We start from the raw sequence: 18,296 nt of genomic DNA, 5'->3' as shown, positions 1-18,296 counted from the left end.
AATTTTAAAAATTCAATTTAAAAAAAGTTCAATTTAAAAAAACATCAGTGTAGAAAATTTTAAAATATTCAAAGATAATGAGAAACCAAATTTGATTGCTTGACATAACTGGAGATGACTTTCTAAAAAAGAAAAACGCCATTTATCAGGTCATCTATTAATTATGAAAACATAAATCCTTAGGCAGAATCAGTTCATTTCTTACAGTCCTATCTATTTTGTCAAGCCACCAAATTCACTAGTATGATAAAAGCTGTCAGGCATCTATCTACAGTTCAGGGTGCCTATTTTAATTACCAGGAATTGGTAATCTAGCTGTGACATCAATGTACATGCACTGAAGCAAGGCTGCCCAGGAGACTTTCAACAATTAATTTTCAAAAATTTCACAGGATCCTCATATTTTTGCTAATGCAAAAAAGCATTAGTACATTTTTTTTTTTGAACTCTTTCGCATTGTCAGGTGATCCTTCTTCTTTAAGAAATTCAGGTGATAAACTGCAGAGCAGAAAAAGGTAAACATTACCTACTTGGCTCTTTTTTCTCACCAAGTCACTTGAGTGATGCAAACCGTTTTTATAAGTAAATACACAGGTAGCAAAACAAAAAAAATGACAAAGCATTTAGTCAACACAACTGAAAAATTGTATCTATAACCTGTAAAACAAAGCTGTCAAGCTTAACAAGAAAACACGGTTGCAAAAGGTGCATTTCAATACATTGGTTTCATTTCTCAACAAAAGTGGGGCTTACTTGACAGTATTCAGCCTACGCACATGATGACAAGGCGAAGGACAATTACAAGGCAATGTTATAAGATTTTTTGATGTGAACGTATCTCAGGGATATAATAAGCTTTTTTTTTAATAGCAGAACTGATAAATGTGATTACTAGCAAGTCTCTTAACTTTGCAAATAAGACAAGGTGGAAGAGAATATGCAAGTAACAAGAAACAATTTTCCACTTAATCATGACTTGTCTCCCTTAAGCTACTTTTCTGCCGTCTTGTCAGAAACTTAAAATAAATCCATATAGAGAAGATATTTAATATCTTCTTGTGAATTTCTGTCACTGAATCCATTCAGATGGTTAATCCTTTCAGTAGTTAGGAGAACCTCTTCATTACACCCACCTATTAAATGTGATGAGCAGCTACGAATGGCTCTAGACAACAATCCCCTCTTTTTTTTTTCCTTTCAAAAACCCACAAAACCATGACTTCGATCTGCTTGCAGTAAGAAAGAATAGATGTCACATGAACTACCTGAACTTTTATAAATGCACAAAATGCCTCGGACTTGGCCACGTACCATGCTCCAAATACTTCCGTACATACAGAAACGTGCTTTGTGCAAAATAAAACCTTCCAAATTTCTTTTAAGAAAAAAAGGACTTTTGCTTAGACTTTCTCACAGTTTTCTGAGCTTCTTGCATCTACAGTATACTTAACTTGTTCCTTTATACTTTTGAGCAAAAGTAAAGCTGGATATATGACATTTTCGGAGGGAAAACCGGTTAGACAGACATCATTCGGTGTTCTCCCATGGATTTTATTTACTTAAAGAAGCTACAGTCTATGTTCCCTACAGAAATAAAAGGACAAATCACTCTTGAGTACAAAACATGTAAATATTTTTTCCTCTAAAATAATCTGCTAAAAAAATAAAAACCATTAACAAAACTAGTACTCTCCCCTTCCAAAAAACAACACATCTGAAACTAAAATAATAAACACTCTCAACTCTACTGCTGATAGCTCTCTAGATTGATATGATCCAACAATTATCATTAAATACCGTTCTTTAAGGCAAAAAAACCCCCATACTACTACTACCTTCATGACCCGTCACTATAGCTTTCTTGAAAAAAGTAGTTATCTGATTTCCCCCTTGGAAGTCTGATTATAAATGCTTTAAGTTACATTCTGGTTTATGTTTCCTTACATTCAGCATGTTCTGTTACGCTTTTCTCTGCGCTAGAGCAAAAGCATGGAAGAAGAGACTTAAAACTTATTTTCAAGTGCTGTAAATACTTAACCAGACGATCAGAATGTTCAGATCACCAAGGAAGACATGCAAAAAGGATATGCTCATCTTTTCTACAAACTTATCGTGTTCATCTTGCGTTTTAGGGAAATTCTCAATGTCTTTTTCTAGGCGCTGGATCTGTTGGTTCATTGAATCAAGGTTGCTCTTCAGAGTCTGGGCTGAAACTAAGAAAAAAAGGACAATGAGTAAAAAGCTTTCAGATTCCAGAAAGGGTATCAGAAGGGGAAAAAACAATGTCAGTATAAATAGTCTTAAGGAGAATGATGTCATTAAGTAGACTCACATTCTTCTGAATTACTGCTCACAAAAATCCTACTCTCCATAAAAATGAAGTGAAAATACCTGATGTAAGATACCAAATCATCATATTTAATTTTGAAATGTCACCACTTAATTCTACCATTAGTTCAAATAATTTAATCTCTATTTACATTTATTGGTAAAAATTCTATATTTCATTCTTTTAAATCTAATTCAAAGATGAAAAAGTAACTAAGGTTCAAAGAGATTTTACTTTATTAATGCATGTACTTGGTTAAATGAATGGTCTTATTAATGCATGTACTCAGTTACAGAAATTATTTAAGGAATAGATATGGAGAAAAGATCAAATATTTTTCTTCTATTGAATTTAAACTGATATCTGGAAACCAACATCTGTGAAGCCCTCTGTTAACATCAAAGGTAGATTTGAATAATAAAAGCTACTGATAATTAAAAAGAAGGACTCACAGTACAGCATCAAAAAGAGAGGCTACTCTAAAGAAACACTGCTTACCCTGTCATATGCGATTCTAATGTAAACCACTATTTCTGTCGTTTGTATTAAACAACCGCTAATTGATACATCATGAGAGAAATCTCTATTGGAAACCATGACATCTCCATTTTGAAGCTGAAGCAATACCATACCACAAAGAAATTTCAGAACTAGATTAAGAATGACAGAATCTCTGCAGAGAAGCCCCTACTCAAATTATAATATTAAAACAAAGTGAACCCCTAATATTGAGTTTTATGACGTTATCCATAAAGCCCGCTTATCATTTTCAATTTAATCATGAACAGCAGCTTGACAAGCATTTTCTCTCAATTTCAAGATGCATTTTAGAACTGAATTGTGTCTTCTGTTCTTTGTCTCCTCTTGCTTAGTTTACAAGCACATGCTTTCAAGAACAAGCTGACAATCTCAACACCACCTTTCCCCAAAGAGCACCATAACATTTGCACCGTTTCACATCCTTCACTAAACTGAGTACAGGATATTTCAATTATACTCTGTTTCAGAGGCAATTCATACTCTACAAAGTACTTCATCTTTAGTGACAGTGCATATAATCCTGGTCAGTGCCCAAAAAGACAGTGCCACAGACAACTTTTGATATGTGGAATCAGAGGCGAGAACATCCAGCACATTATATACTCTTCAGTAATTGGCCAAGTCAATGCTCTTACTGACTGCAGGCAGCTGCTCTACAAAGCTAACGCTGTAGATTTGCGTCCCAGCTAACCCAAGGACTCTTTGTGTAGTCAAGCTAAGCACGTGACTTTTTTTTTTTAAAGGGGTTTCCGCTTTTTATTATTTTTTATGATAAGCCATTTGTCCAAAAGTTGCATGGAGTTTTTTTCAAAAAAATGGTTTATTTTTCTATTTCCTTGTAATTTAAAAGAATTGTGCTGTGACTATGCGAGATTAAACAGTAGCAGGAATTTGATTCAGGATGGCTTGAAAAACAGTATATAGGAAATAAAAATCCTATAAGGAACAGGAAGCTGTTCCCAGAACAAAATCAATTCTATATTCTTTGTAAGTAATGATTCATATCAGCCGTAACACCACTGATTTAACTTTTCACAAGCACGTTCAAATACATAAGGCACCAATACAGCTGTTTTAATCAGAGACATCATCTTGATTTCTTTCTCAATTTTATCTAGTTTATACTGGGTACCAAAGGAACTACTAATCATGTAGTCTTAAAGTTATAATGAGGCAGCTCTTCAAGCTTAACTCAGCTGGGGGACAATATAAATAAAGCTATACTGACCACAGCATCCTTGTAGCTGTTAACTTCACATTTAACAGTTAACCTTGAAATCAACCAGTAAAGCACTCTGAATAATAAATATGGTCTAAGCTTTGTTGATATTATTGTCAGAAAAGGAGCACACATTTTTGCTTAAACTGAAGAAGTTGAATTACTATAGTATTTTTATGTAGTTGGATAGGGAGACAAACAGCACTGAAGTAAAATGCTAGTACTGAAAAACAAATTAGGAAGATGCAAATGATAATTTCGTTGATAAAAAGAAGAGCAGCTGGTAAGTAAATCGGTAACATAACAAGGTTTAACTGTTCTCAGCAATTTGAAAATATTTAAATGCATGACCACTTAGCAAGAGTAGTAGCTTATTTTTGTCTGAAATTTAAAAATGCAAAGAAATTCAGCAAGCAATGACAAAGAAGACATCTTAGCCTCTGTGATTAAAATGGAAGAAAAGCATTTTCAGTAACTCTGTTTTATAAAACTAAGTTCAGAAAACAGTTTAGATTAGGTGCATACTGACTTTGAAAATACGAGGGAACTCTACCCAAGCAAGAAGGCTGCATTCAAAAGCTGTGCTTCCCATGACTAACTTCTATATTCTCAGTGAATAATCAAAAAGCATCATAGAATATTAATTTCCATTCACTTTTTTTCTGCCTAGCCCAGGCAGATGTACGAGTTTCTGATCAAACAATTTATAAAACTGCTGTTCTGCAAGACAAGCTTAAAAAAGACTACACAACAGGAAACATATATGTAGACTATAATAAAATATCTGCATTTCCTCCCATAAAACTGTTTTATTAGAGATTTACTACATCGGTAATGTGAAGAGGTGACAACATGAATAACTTCTAGTCTTTCAGGGAAAATCATGTGACTTTCTTAAAAGTCTTGCAAGGTTTTAATTTATGAAAGCATAAACTCCTCTTCCAGAAAAATGCCATTTCTTTGAAACCCTTCCATAAATGCACGTATAAAAGGACTGTCTCTATCACTATACTCCTCAAAGCAGGTGATCGCAAGACAAAGGCTTGCTCACCTTCAATTTGCCCATCATTCCACATGAAAATTAGGCTTCCTAGTAGAACTAGTCTGAAAATCTACATGAAAGGTAGCATTTGGTCTTCAGAGGCACACAAGCACTGTTCAAGAACCACTACTGGGAAAGCCTCTCTGTAGCAGTAATTACAATGCTATTCCATTTAAAGTTGCAACAAGAGAGAGCAACCAACTAAACCCGGTACACAAATATCTGATTTCAAGATAGGAACAATGAGACAAATACTAAAAAAGAGGAAAAAAGGCAAAAAAAAACCACACCAGCAACAACGAGAAAAAAACACCTACACGCGCTCTAGAACGAGCAGTCCCGAAAAAAATGAAGCAGTCTACAAGTGGCCTGGACATTTCCCTGCATTAGCAGCAAAGGAAAAATGTTTGCCACGTTTCAAAAGTAAAATAAACCAACAGCAATAAATAATCCACCTCACCACCCTCACAGCTTTACAGGAAAATTAAGAGCCCCATCTATAGTGGAAAGGTCGGCATTTAAGAAATGGGAAAGTTTAAGATGTCAAAAGAAAGTAAAATTTGCTGACACAGGGAATAGTGGAGACAGATGGCATAAACAAGTTTAGAAAAGGATTATTTAGATTCATACGCAACAGGTCCATAAACAGGTATCAAAAGGAACAGGCAGGTATATAATGCTTAATATGTCTCTGAGAACATGTGCGGATGGTGGGAGAAACAGATGGGAGGAATTGCAATGTTCTCCCCAAATACTGTATCTTGCTGCCAGCACCAGACAGAGCATCAGCTTGTGTGGACAACCGAACGCGTCGTACGTTCTTATGCCTTAAGTCAAAAAACACATAAACACCCAAACCTATATACGGACCCATCTTCAAGGTCAAAGAGAGGAACAAAGACAGCAAGATTTCTCAGTCCATATCACACTGGCCCCTTATTTAGCAATAAGAAAAAGCTGGCTTGCGGAGAGCTGCTGCAAGTCTAAGATGAAGAGAAATACAGCATGTTAAAACACGTGTGCCTCAAACCACTATTCTAAAAGGATTTATGAGACAGAGGAAAAATCCAATGCCAGAAATTAAACATGTATGTTTCAACTAACTAAAGCATTATCACACAGAATTACTATTCATGTATAGGACTAATAAACAAGGTGAATATGAAGTTATGGGTATTAATATATTGTCAGATTCTTTTTTGTCAGTGGAAGACTAATATAAGCACCTACATTTATCAATATTCTCTCTGCACAAATACTGAATGAAGCTCAGTTAATCATGCATCATTAAATCTACGACTGTTTAAAGATTATTTCGTATATTATTACTTATAATAGAAATCCACAGTCATTGAAGAGAAGGCACAATGTCATTTTGACATGAAAGGTAGTAATTTTTTTCTTCACTTTACTGTTTTCCCTGTATTAATTCCTGCTCTGTAAAAAAAAAAAAACATCCACTTATTTTGGAAAAAAGCAGTTCCACAGACTGCACGCTAAGGAAGGCTTAGTGAATGTCTGGGAGACCACGTTAGTCCTAGAAAAATGCTACAAGCAGTTAATCTCATGTTAATGTCAAATGCTAGCTCGTCCCCACAGTCAGGGTAAGCATTTTATATTTACAGTAATACAGTAATAGTACTAAAGGACAGACTAATCCTTTCCAAAATAAGATTGCATCAGACTAAGAGTCCTCCCCTATAAGAAGAGGTGAAATGATACATTTTGATTAGGTGCAGTGTCTCTTGCATAATAACTTCAAAGGTCTCTGATCACAATGCAAAACAGCGATGGCCACGTTCACATTTAGCAAAAACTCTAAAGTGAGAGCCAATGATATGAATGACTTGAGTAAGCAAAAGCAAGTCTATATGAAGCAAATGAACTAGTGGATTTGTAAGTCTAGACAATATTTGTACCATAACTACATTCTGAGCATACTAATATTTATTCATGTCTTACTGCCTGAGGGCAGATGGAAGTAGTCTTTCACAGAAGTCTGAAAAACAGTTTGAGGGGAAATGGGTGAGCAAGTATATAACCTGCAGGAATTACAATCACTGATTACTCAAGTCATACCATTAAGTTTATATTTATTAAGAAAATAAATGTTCTGTTGGAGTTAGGTGAACAGTGCTGGTGCAGCCTACTTGAGGATTCTCAGCAGCACAGTGTGCGTCTGTGTATCTCAAAGTATGCCTGTATATTATATGTATGTGTATATATATGTGTACATATACTGTGATAAATATACCTCACACGTATACATACATATGAATATGTTTTTATATATATGTATTTTGTGTGATACAGGTGTACCATGATACGTATAACTCAGGCATGTATGTATAGGTACAGGCATCTATATGTGTATACAAATGCATAGATCTCTGATATATAGCACAGTACGCCTGTATCACACAAAACAATCTATACCTGAAGCTTCATGGTTGAGCAGCTTCCAGACTTGAAAGCAGTACAGCTCCCTTAACATTACTTCTCAAGTAATTAACACATCACTATTCATACTAGAAATCTTTCCTAAGACAGCTATACTGTCTACAGGACACAAACCACAATCATGTTGTTGCACTTTGCTATACAGATAAACCGTTGTGCTAAAAAGGTAAATCCGGCATTAGAAGAATGACTCTGGAAAGCATGGTACAGATATGGCTTCGCTCATAATTCCTCCTGAATACTGGAGGTGGGGGAATGTAGATGCCACATGCATTATCTCCTGTATCAGAAACTAGGTCTTCACTATATGCTAGTGTGATAGACTGAGAACAAACTTCCACAGTAAAAATAACTCTATATTAAAATATTTCTCCCAGGAAAGACACTGAACTTAATCATTAAAGTTCTGAAGAAGAAACTAGATGAACAGTCAAAAGAGGTGGGATGAGACAAACTCTTAAGATCACATCCAACCAAGCCTACTGCAAGCAAACACTCCTCTTTCCAGAGAAAGATCATGTGTTTTTAACATAACTTAGGTAGAAGTAAAGAACAAATATTGAAAAGTACATTCTCAGGCCAACAGCACCTAAATTTCAAAGCAGAACCCCAAATGTGGTATCCTAACCAGCTAGGGCACATCACCATCCTCTTCTTCCAAAAAAGGGTAAGCTTTCTGATGCAGACTACTTATGCTGAACAGTCAATACATCATGCGTAACACACTTTTTCCCTGTAAATCTTCCACAGATTTTGCCCCCGAATCTTTTAAAGCTTAGGGAAAACACCAACTCTGCCCAAATGGTAATGCTTTGTTTGTATTATGACAACGTACTGTAAATGAAAACATGAAATTTGAAAAAAACTTTAAAAAAGAATTTTTAACAGATACATTTCACACATAGATGTGCACTTGTACTTCTAATTTGCATGCTAAGATTTCACTCACTAGCAGGATCTCTGCATTTTAGTTGCCTTATCACAACACATTGATATAGAATGGTGAAGGAAGGCAATGACACAGCTATACTTTATCGTTTCAGACTTCTACAGTAAAAGCATTATCTTAGTTAACCAAAGATAAAGCAATTGTGCATTCATTCAATTGTCCTGTCCATTTGCAAGCAGAGGTGAACCACAATTTTCAAGGTAAGAGCACCTTGTAACCAGTCCAGCCCCAAGTAGCTCTTGGCTTTAGAGTTCAATGAGACATTCAGTCTAAGACACTAATTATCTTTCAGTCCGAGATGATGTTTAATGAGGCATGGATGTGCAGAAGCTCTAGATTGCAATATAGTTCTCCATCTATAGAGAGAAAGCAAGGAGACTTATCAATCCTTATTGGAGAAAAAAAAGCGCTCCAAACCCAAAAAAAAGGGTCACAATCTCAACTGTGATCAAGACCTAAAATCATCACAATACACATGTTTACAAATATTTATGACATTTTTCATATGTCTTATCACAGAAAGAAAACAGATATATCTGATATAATTAAAGAAAAGCATGAGAGATTTTAACCACACATCTGGAAAAAACTATAGCACACAAGCTAATAAGTTACAAAAATCAAATTCTGAGTACAAACTACGAACAGACTCTCAGCTTCTCAGAATAACAATAACAGCCATCTAAAGTGAGGAAATTTAATTTAAATATTACACGCACTGAAGTGCAAATGCCATTAACAAGCTTGCCTTGACAAGTGAGATAGTGGAAAAAAAAAAATACCCAAAAAACCCCATTGCCTGTTAGGCCTGAAATCAGAAGCAGCAGCAGCAGTGTGTCATCTTCTCTCCTCTGCAACTGAAGAAATTACAAACAGTGCTAATAATCCCAAAACACTCAATACATCCACAGAACAACAAGAGTTATTTCTGTGGGTAGCTTATGTTTAGTATCAACGTATGTACAGAACTGTACTCTGGTTTAGGGAATGAATCTGCTTGTCTCTGTTCCAGCTATTATGTGCCTATGTACTTGTCTTAAGAATAAAAGGGCAATTCTGATGCACATAAGACATTCAGGATCAGTTACAAGCGACTATCACTATTGACATGAGCCAGTTGTTAAAACTCCTTTCCAAAGCACGGCACAGTACAAAGTCATTGATCTCCTACGTGATCTATCAGAACAAGAAATCCCTTCCTTTCTTTGGACAGGTCACATTATCCAACTCATTATTGACTCAAAATTGCTTACTTAAGGTTAAATTAATTGGCAGCAAAACACCAGTTTTCTGAAAAAGAAAAAACTCTCTGAGCCCTTCAAGATTCCTTCAGGTTCATTTCTGACAAGTGTTAGGCTTATTTTTGTAACCTGCATAAATTCTGTGTGTGTCAACCTCCTACTTGCTCTGAAGTCCGTCACCACCAGCCTTTTCACCTAACTTTTCGGGTTTACCTCACTGAGTAAACTGTAAATAATAGTACATTGAAGAATATAACCTTTATTAGTTGAATGAGAACTGACTTTTCATATTAGAAATAAAAATCTTTTCAAAAACAGATGTCCCAGTTTCAGAAACATAACCAGAAGCATTGGAGGTGATCAGTGAGAATAGCATTGTGTTCAGTAGCATTCTCCTGGCAATTATGGATATCTCCTCCAGAGCACTCCAGAAAGTCACCTTACTTTGATGCTAATTTAATTACACAGGTCTTTCAAGATCTCAAAAGTTGAGTTAATTTTGAAAACAGAGCTTATAATTACAAATTCACTATCTATTAAATGAGCATACTGAAGCAAAACTTCCCAGCAAAGGTATAAGGCAAATTGCAAGTGAGGCAACTGAAAGAACCAACTGGACTTTTAAGTTCTATTAATTGCATCCAGATTCAGAAGTCTTCAACTGAACATGCTAAATTCTGCTGTGTTTATTTCAAAAGCCCCTATTTTGCACTGTCACTATTTCTCCATAGTCCAACTTTGCTTGGTTTGTATATCAAGTTGATATCCACATGCCATAATTCATTGTGAAGCCGCTATGGCACACTATAGTCAGCGGTGCACATGTGTAATGTAAGGAATAGAAAGAAAGAAAAAGAAGGAGCAAAGCTTTTCTAATACAACCTATCTGTCATTACTAAAAACTCACTAGCAAAGGTGTTCAACAACTTCATCCAACAGACCTCCCTTCAGGCTCTGAACTTGTAACAGGAGTTTGGTCTTTCCAATTAACTGAAGTGTAAGCCATGCTTCCAGAGGTGTAACAACCTTTCTTACATCAACGAAAGTGCAAATTCAGGAAGAGCTAAGCCAGAAAAGAAGTAAGTGCTGTTGTGTAGCTTTCACCTCTCTCTAGCGGCTTGTATTAAGGAATTCTAAATGGATTACATAATTTGAGAAGTCATTTAAAGCAGTCTTCAAATCTGAATTGGTTTAACTACAGTCAGAAATTCTTAAATGCTTTAATTTCTTTAATAAGCAACAGCCCACGAGAGTCATTTGGACAATTCTTGAATTTTGCCCTTGATATTTACACTTCAGGGAGAAAAGTGGATCCTTACAAAGCACGCCATGCAAAATAACTTTGTTTAACACAGAATCCAAATTGTAGCTTCAAAATGGAGCTTCAGAACTCAAAACTACCACGATTTTGCATATTATTTATTACATTAGAAGATAGCAACTAAATAAATCCTCAAAATCTTCACAGACTGGGAAAATTCAGTAAGCAATTTTGCAGAGTGTAACCCAATCCAGATTCCTACTGAGTCTCCAACAGGATCTCCTTCAGAAACTGCACCTTGGAACTACAACACAAAAACTATCGGTGAAGTTTTTGCTTCCCTGTCTTCCTCACTGATGCTTGTCAATGAGTAAGACATCTGTCGAAAAACTTTTAATGAGATGATGCATAAGCTACCATCAATATGGTGATGCTATATGCAAATGCAGGAGTGTTACTAAAGAAAAAACTCTTCTAGTATTTGATGTACCTAACTATGTATTTACTACATTCAGAAAAACACATCGAGAGAGTTTCTGACATTTCACTACTGCTGTTTATGTGAAAGAAAAGAATGACAGAAGTCACTATACCGTGCAAGATTGACTTTTGTTTATGATGCAAAATACCAGCTTCAGATTCCATTATGGAGAAAAAAGTCACAGATGCAGCCATTAAATTTCTCACGCCAGAAGGCATTGTCTATTTTATATCCACTAATGTGCCAGATTGGGCAAAATCTGTTTCAGCAATTTAAACTGTGCAAGGTGGAAAATACTGCACGTCTCTTCGTAAAAACACAGTTTCTTCTACTGCAATGAACTATAAAACTTGTTTGACAGAAAAATGAGTACTACTTATGAGTATGTTTTAAATTGCTATACTTGAAAGCAACAATGGCACAGAATGTTTTAAAATATTTTCCCCATGCTAAAATTATGGCATTAAATCACAGTGAAGTACCTGTACAGAATTTAAAAATTCTTATTTTTCTTATAGTATTTCTAATAATATATTGAGTATATGCATATTTGCATTCCATAGTGCTTCTAATTGCTAGTGTCCTTTCTAGAGAGATGCCTCAACCATCAGAACCATATGCTTGCAAATTAAAAGAAATAAATTTTTTGTGTCAACATGAGTGAGAAATCTGTGCTCCTGTTATTAGTACTTCCTAGTGTACTACACCAACATAATTCACCTCCCCCAAGGCATCTTTCACTTGATTTTACTCAGAATGCTCTGCGTTTCTTTTAACAGTACTTTAAAAGAATTATGAAGTGGTATACCTATATATCAGGCACAGAATTCTCTATGTTAAGCACTGGAAAAACCCCTCATTATTTCTGAAAGAGACTTTCTTACCTCTACTGCATTCACAGTTAACCTCAGCCTTTTGCTTGGAGTTTAGCTGTTTCTTGGGGGGAGTCATAACTGCTCAAATGACTCCAAAATCCATACTCCATCTATACATACCAGGTATCACTTTAACTTGTCCAACATCCAGAGGAGAACATCTAGAATGGCCAATGGCCAACTACAGATAACAACAGCATTCTATAGCCAACTGTGGGACAACAGAAGCTCACAAAACTTCCTATGACTCTACACAGCCTAGTAACTCCCACTGTTGGCAGACAAAGCAAGCAGATAATATGTCAAGAACTGTTAAACTTAGGAGGAGCTAGACACAATGTTCAACTGATAATGATATGGTTATGTTTTATTTTAAATACAGGCACAATGTTTAAGCCGCGAACTGTGATTTATAACTGTCGCTCTTCTAAAATCTGAAATTAACTTGTTTTTATGAAATACATGGCTAATGTTCCTCCTCTTAATTTTGTGTGTTATATATTTCTTTTTTATGATTTCTGTGAGGCTTGACACTCAGAGGAATTCCAAGTTAAAAATACCTATCTTTTCCAAGGAATTCCAAATTATACTTTGTACAACATGACTTTCTCTAGAAATCCCACATTTATTATCTGACTTTAGTAAGGTACCTCTTGTTTTTCTGTTGAAGTTTTTTCTTTGACTGAACCCACAGAAAGGTATGGGAATTTGTCAGATATTTAATAAAGGATCACAGATTATAAGCTGGTAAGGGCAAACACCATGAAAAGCAGCAATTGGAATAACAAGTAAAGCGAACAAAGTAGAAATATGAAAAAAAGGCTTTGCATAGTTTCAAAAGCAGGGGAACAAGAGGAGAGCACTGCAGACTGGGGGAAGGCAAGTGAACATCACTTCCAAAGAATCCAGTTTGTCACAATCTTGTGATTTTTTTTTTTATTGGTTTTCCTTTCATACAGTCTGCTTCAAATGAGAAGGAATGCTTTTCCAATAATCTCTTGATAGTTAATCAGTTTGACCTTTGCTTATACTTTCCAGAATAAAACTGTTTCCTAATTTATTTTTAGTTTTCATAAACCTCTAGGTTGATCTTCCATCTTTAAAAAGATCAAATATTTTATTATACCTAATATCAGATTATTGAAGGTCTTAGTACATGTATGGGCAGTTCATCTAATCCCATTGACCTTTTCATATTAAAATCCAGTTTTATGCTTTATCTGCTATTAGTAAAAAAAAAATCATCCATTGTTCAGAAGCTGGTTCTTTATTCTTATATGAAAATTGAAGCAAAACAAGACTTTCTTTTTATTTATGTGGAACTGAGAAAATGCACCCAAGATTTAAAATAAGTTGAATGTGTTAAGTCTTCTACTTGGAATTTTACGTATAGTTCAAACTACAAGGTGTAAAAAGTAGGAAGCATACATCTCAAGTAGTCAGACTGTCACCTGTTTAGCTCATATTTCCTTATTTAAAATTCATACAGAGATAGTATTTGCTGTTAGATTTCCTTTTATTTTATGTATAACTAACTGATGCCGATGTCCTCATATCTGTAGCCAATTTATTCCAAAAGCAGCCTCCTACAGGAAAAATAAACCTAACTGTCCATCCCTGAAAGCACTGGCTTATAAACCACCAAACAATAAATAGGAAGTGAAAATATCTTCCACACAAAGCACGTTAACTTCCTACACAGAAAAAATGACCTCACGTGACAGAGCAGATGAACATTACAATGAAACAAAAACCATAAAGTACCATGGGGAACAGTTGAAGCGAGTTGCAGAAATCACGTTTATTCTGCCAAAAATCTGCTTTGTTACAGAAAGCAAAGAAGCGCTGAAAGGCAAGTTTTGGTCATTAAAAAATGAAGAGTAATTTATGCTTCTGATAAGAAGTCAGCGCTGTTTATAGGAAACATAATGAGCTTTTATCTTATAGAATGAAAGAAATTTAACTGCAATAAAACCTTTTTCATATATATTCTAAGTATCAGGATTATTAGTGACTCTGCTCCCATTAATATGCTTTCTCTCATAAGCTGGAAATGAAACTATAGCAAAGTTAGGTTGACTGATGAACTATTCCCTAAGTCCTTGGGGAAACAAGAGTTCTGCTCTCACTAGACCAAAGTTTAAGATACAAGAAAACAAACTGAAAGAAAACGATAGCCTAATTAAAAAAAGTATCTAACAGCTAACGACTGCACTGAAGACAGACACTGACTGATAACACTGAAAAAAAAGGAGACAAAAATTCACAAGAGAAAACCTGGATAGAGCTAGTGGAAATGTCTATCCAACTTTTTTCCCCTCTCTTGCCCTTCATATTTTTGTGCTCCCCCAAATATTTATCTTCTGATGAATCAGTAATGCCCAGTCAAAATTAAACAGCTTGCGTTATCTTCTATCAACCACTATCACATAGCCTTCGCTCTCCATAGCTAAGCAACAAGTGCAGCAAGCAGCACAGTCTATTTCCCATAAAAAGATACCCAACAACAAATGAATTCAGTTTTCTATCAGATTCACCAGGCTATACTGCTGCCTGACCAAGAATAAAATCAGTATTAATCATTGAGTGTACAGTATAGTTAAACTATCTATTTCATACCTAGCCTGGGAGCTTGAGAAAGCATGTTTGTTTGTCTCCATTCAGGTGTTAAATCAAGTGTTAAAATGAGAAACATACTGTGCACGTACACACACGCACACACCAGTGTTCACTCTCAAGCAACAAGACTTCAAAGGCTTAACGGTAAACTAATCATCATCATTACACTGCTTACCAAATCACATATCTGAAGTTGTGTAAGTACTTCACTGAAATATGCTGTATTATTTCCACAACCTACTTCAGAAGAAAAGTACTTTATTACTGTTTTTCCCCTCCTCACTGTTTCTCAGGTCAATAAATACCAGAAAAGCAAAATCCACACGGATTATCAATGCTTACAGGTTACATAATCCTACAATCTAAAATGAAATGTTGGAAGCATTTAATGTCAAAGCAAACAGCTATTACCTTTACATGTTTATCTATTGCCTTACCTTTACTTGCACTCTCAACATGCTGCAATTCATCTGGAAATTTTAAGATGTCCCGGTAATTCTCCTCACAGATTTCTGCCAGAAAATGCAGTAGGGTTGTTTTCTGATCTGATGATTTAGTATCCCGAATCTAAAAAGTGAACAAAGGAGAAAACAAAAAAAAAAAAACACAAAACACACTTTTTTTAGTAAAATGTTTAAATAAAGTGAATATTGCAGATGTAAACTCATTACAAAAAAGCTACCTATGCTGGTTTCCTGCAAATGAAAAAAATGATTTAAAAAAAATGAAATTTCTGCAATTCTCTATAATTGAAGACTACAAAGGGAATCTATCCCTATGCTGTATTTTTTTGAAGAATAATTAATTATGCTGAGAACAAAACCTGAAGACAGTCCGTAAAGTTCTGAGATTTTAGCAACACCAGTTCAGAATGCTTGCTGTGAGAAAAAAAAAAGCTGTGAACAGAGATTAAACAGAACAGAATTTAGTTCATTCCTTCAATGTCCCCCACTGCCAGATTTCTAAAGGAATCCCTTTGAAATGCTGCATAGCTGGACAGCATGCTACAAGTCAGAATTTGCTCTTTTACCAGTCAAGTTAAAGAAACTTCTTGTCATAAATCCAGAATTTTTTATTGAAGCAAAATCTAAAGCGTACTGCTTTATCCTAATCACTTTCAGACAAATTCTATACAGACAAATGAAATAAATGCACCCTGCCCTACTGGATTATAAAATGACAATAGAAAAAGCAAAGGTTATCCTAACTGCCAGTAAAGGAAATGTAGTACGTCCAGTTTTATTTATGAAAAGCTGCATGAAAATTGTGCAGAGTGTGAAGAAATAGGTAACTGCATATTTTCACTATCCTCGCAAGTGCAGAGGCAATTTTTAGCGGTCTGAAATAAACTAGCCTTCCTGCAGGTGATAAGACCCTCTGTTCTCCATTAACCTAAGTGCAGTAACTGCTGGAGTAATTTTATTATTTTTTAAAAATAATTCTGAAATAATTGTTAAAACACAGGGCTAGTGGCAAATTTCCAAGTCAGATACTTGTGGCTAAATCCCATGGCAGAGTGCATGTGTATACGCAAAGGAACATCATCAACTTAAGAGAATGAGAAAATGAATTTAAGTCCAAATTTAGTTTCTCCATTTTTATGCAGACATAAAGAACGAACATATGAGTTGATTGAAGATTTAGTGGAAGTAAAGATTACCCCTTACTGACAAAGGCAATAGAGACGGTAGGTATATGCAGGAGTTTGAGATGAGTGTACTTCTCTTTTCATAGAGAATTAGTATTACAAGCGTATCTGTAAAGACTTTTTTTAAAATGCATTTTACTAACTCATCTAGTATAGTTCTTATACAGAAGTAAGCTACAACATACACAACAAATGAAATCAAGGATTTATTTAAGAATAATACATAAATGTGTGTGTAAAATCTCCTATTTGTTTTCTCATTCTCTAAATCACTAGAAGTTCTAATTCTATAATCCTCATGACAGGCTTGCCATCGATGTTCAATTTAATACAGGCCTTTCAGCTTTAAGGATTACCCTGTTAAGAATAAATGGGTGCAGTCGAATAACAGGCTTTTAAAAATATAAGGTATTTAGGCAATTAAGAAAGCAATTTAATTCGTTCTGATTCGGTGATTAAAGACTAAACAATGCTCAGTAATGGTATGCAGTTAAAAGGGGTTTATGTGTTACGTACATAGAAGTTTTTCCAACTTGAAAAAAATCATAGATTTAGTGGCTAAACATCTGCATGGTAAAAAGAAATTGCATTTCAATTTGTCTGTGAACAAGAACTGTGGGATTTGCAGTCTTTGATCTCTCTGACATCGTCAAGTGGATAAAGCATTTTTTCTAAATGGACAAAATCATTTTCCCTTCAGACTGCAACTGAAACATGTTCTGTCCCCAACAGTAACATCATATTAACAAGAGTTAATATTAGCACCTGCCGAGTTGTTTAAAATCTGTCGTAAACAGTCATTCAGATCCTAAAGAGCTGTGTCAAATTTACTTCTTTGGCCCAATCAAGGAACACGTCTCAACTACATTCATCCATATTTTCAATAGCTAAGAGACTCAATGGGAAACATACAGCTCTGATCTTAAGAATCTATATATATACACTTCAAAAATCAAGTTCTAAGCCTACTAATATAAAGATAAGGAAAATAGGTGGTTTTGAGCATAGTTTAGCAGATATTATTTAAATATAAAAATAGAAATGAAAGACAGGAACTGAATGCTAACTACAGCATGGCTGTGTCTTTACTTTCTTTGTATTCACAGAGTATATTTGTATTCCGGGTAAATTTTTGGTCTCCTCTCTCTTTTCATCCTTGGGTACAATTTAACATTTTTGACTTTATGGAAAAGACAATTACGTGTATTTTGAATTAAGAAGTCACATTTTAAGAAAGTGGAATTTGTTTTTCTTATATCCAGTTAAAGTGTCCCTTGTTTCAATTTACGACCCCTGTCCCTCATTCTTCTGCTGTATACTTTGCTACAAAGCTTGTCTCCACATTTACAGTAACCTATTTGGTATCGGCAGGTTGCTACAGGTCCCCCCCAAAGCCTTTATTTCTTTGGGCTGACAAGCCCAGTTCCATCAGCCTTTCTTCCGCGCTCCAGCCCCTGACCACCTTGGTGGTCCTCTACTCAAGTTTATCAACAAAAAGGCTTTTTGTACGGAATATTGAACACTATGTTCCATACGCAACCCAGCAAATTCTGAGTCAGGAGCAAAAAAAAAGTCACTCCCTGTGATCTCCTGACTATGCCCCTATCAATAAAGCCCATGATGCCGTCAGCC

At 35.2% G+C, this 18,296-nt stretch overlaps 1 protein-coding gene across 1 annotated transcript in view; it reads right to left on the bottom strand.

Annotated features, from left to right (window-relative positions):
* DIAPH2 (diaphanous related formin 2) overlaps positions 1-18,296 on the bottom strand; it is a 244,795-nt gene that overhangs the window by 125,915 nt on the left and 100,584 nt on the right. The window contains exons 23-24 of the mRNA XM_059824601.1: positions 15,454-15,583; positions 2,089-2,213 (exon numbers count right to left, since the gene is read on the bottom strand). Of these exons, the coding sequence (XP_059680584.1) occupies positions 2,089-2,213; positions 15,454-15,583 (255 nt within the window). The remainder of the gene's footprint in view (positions 1-2,088; positions 2,214-15,453; positions 15,584-18,296) is intronic.

This window comes from Gavia stellata, chromosome 14 (assembly GCF_030936135.1).
Source record: "Gavia stellata isolate bGavSte3 chromosome 14, bGavSte3.hap2, whole genome shotgun sequence".
NCBI lineage: Eukaryota > Metazoa > Chordata > Aves > Gaviiformes > Gaviidae > Gavia > Gavia stellata.
This window is presented reverse-complemented; position numbering and strand designations above follow the sequence as displayed.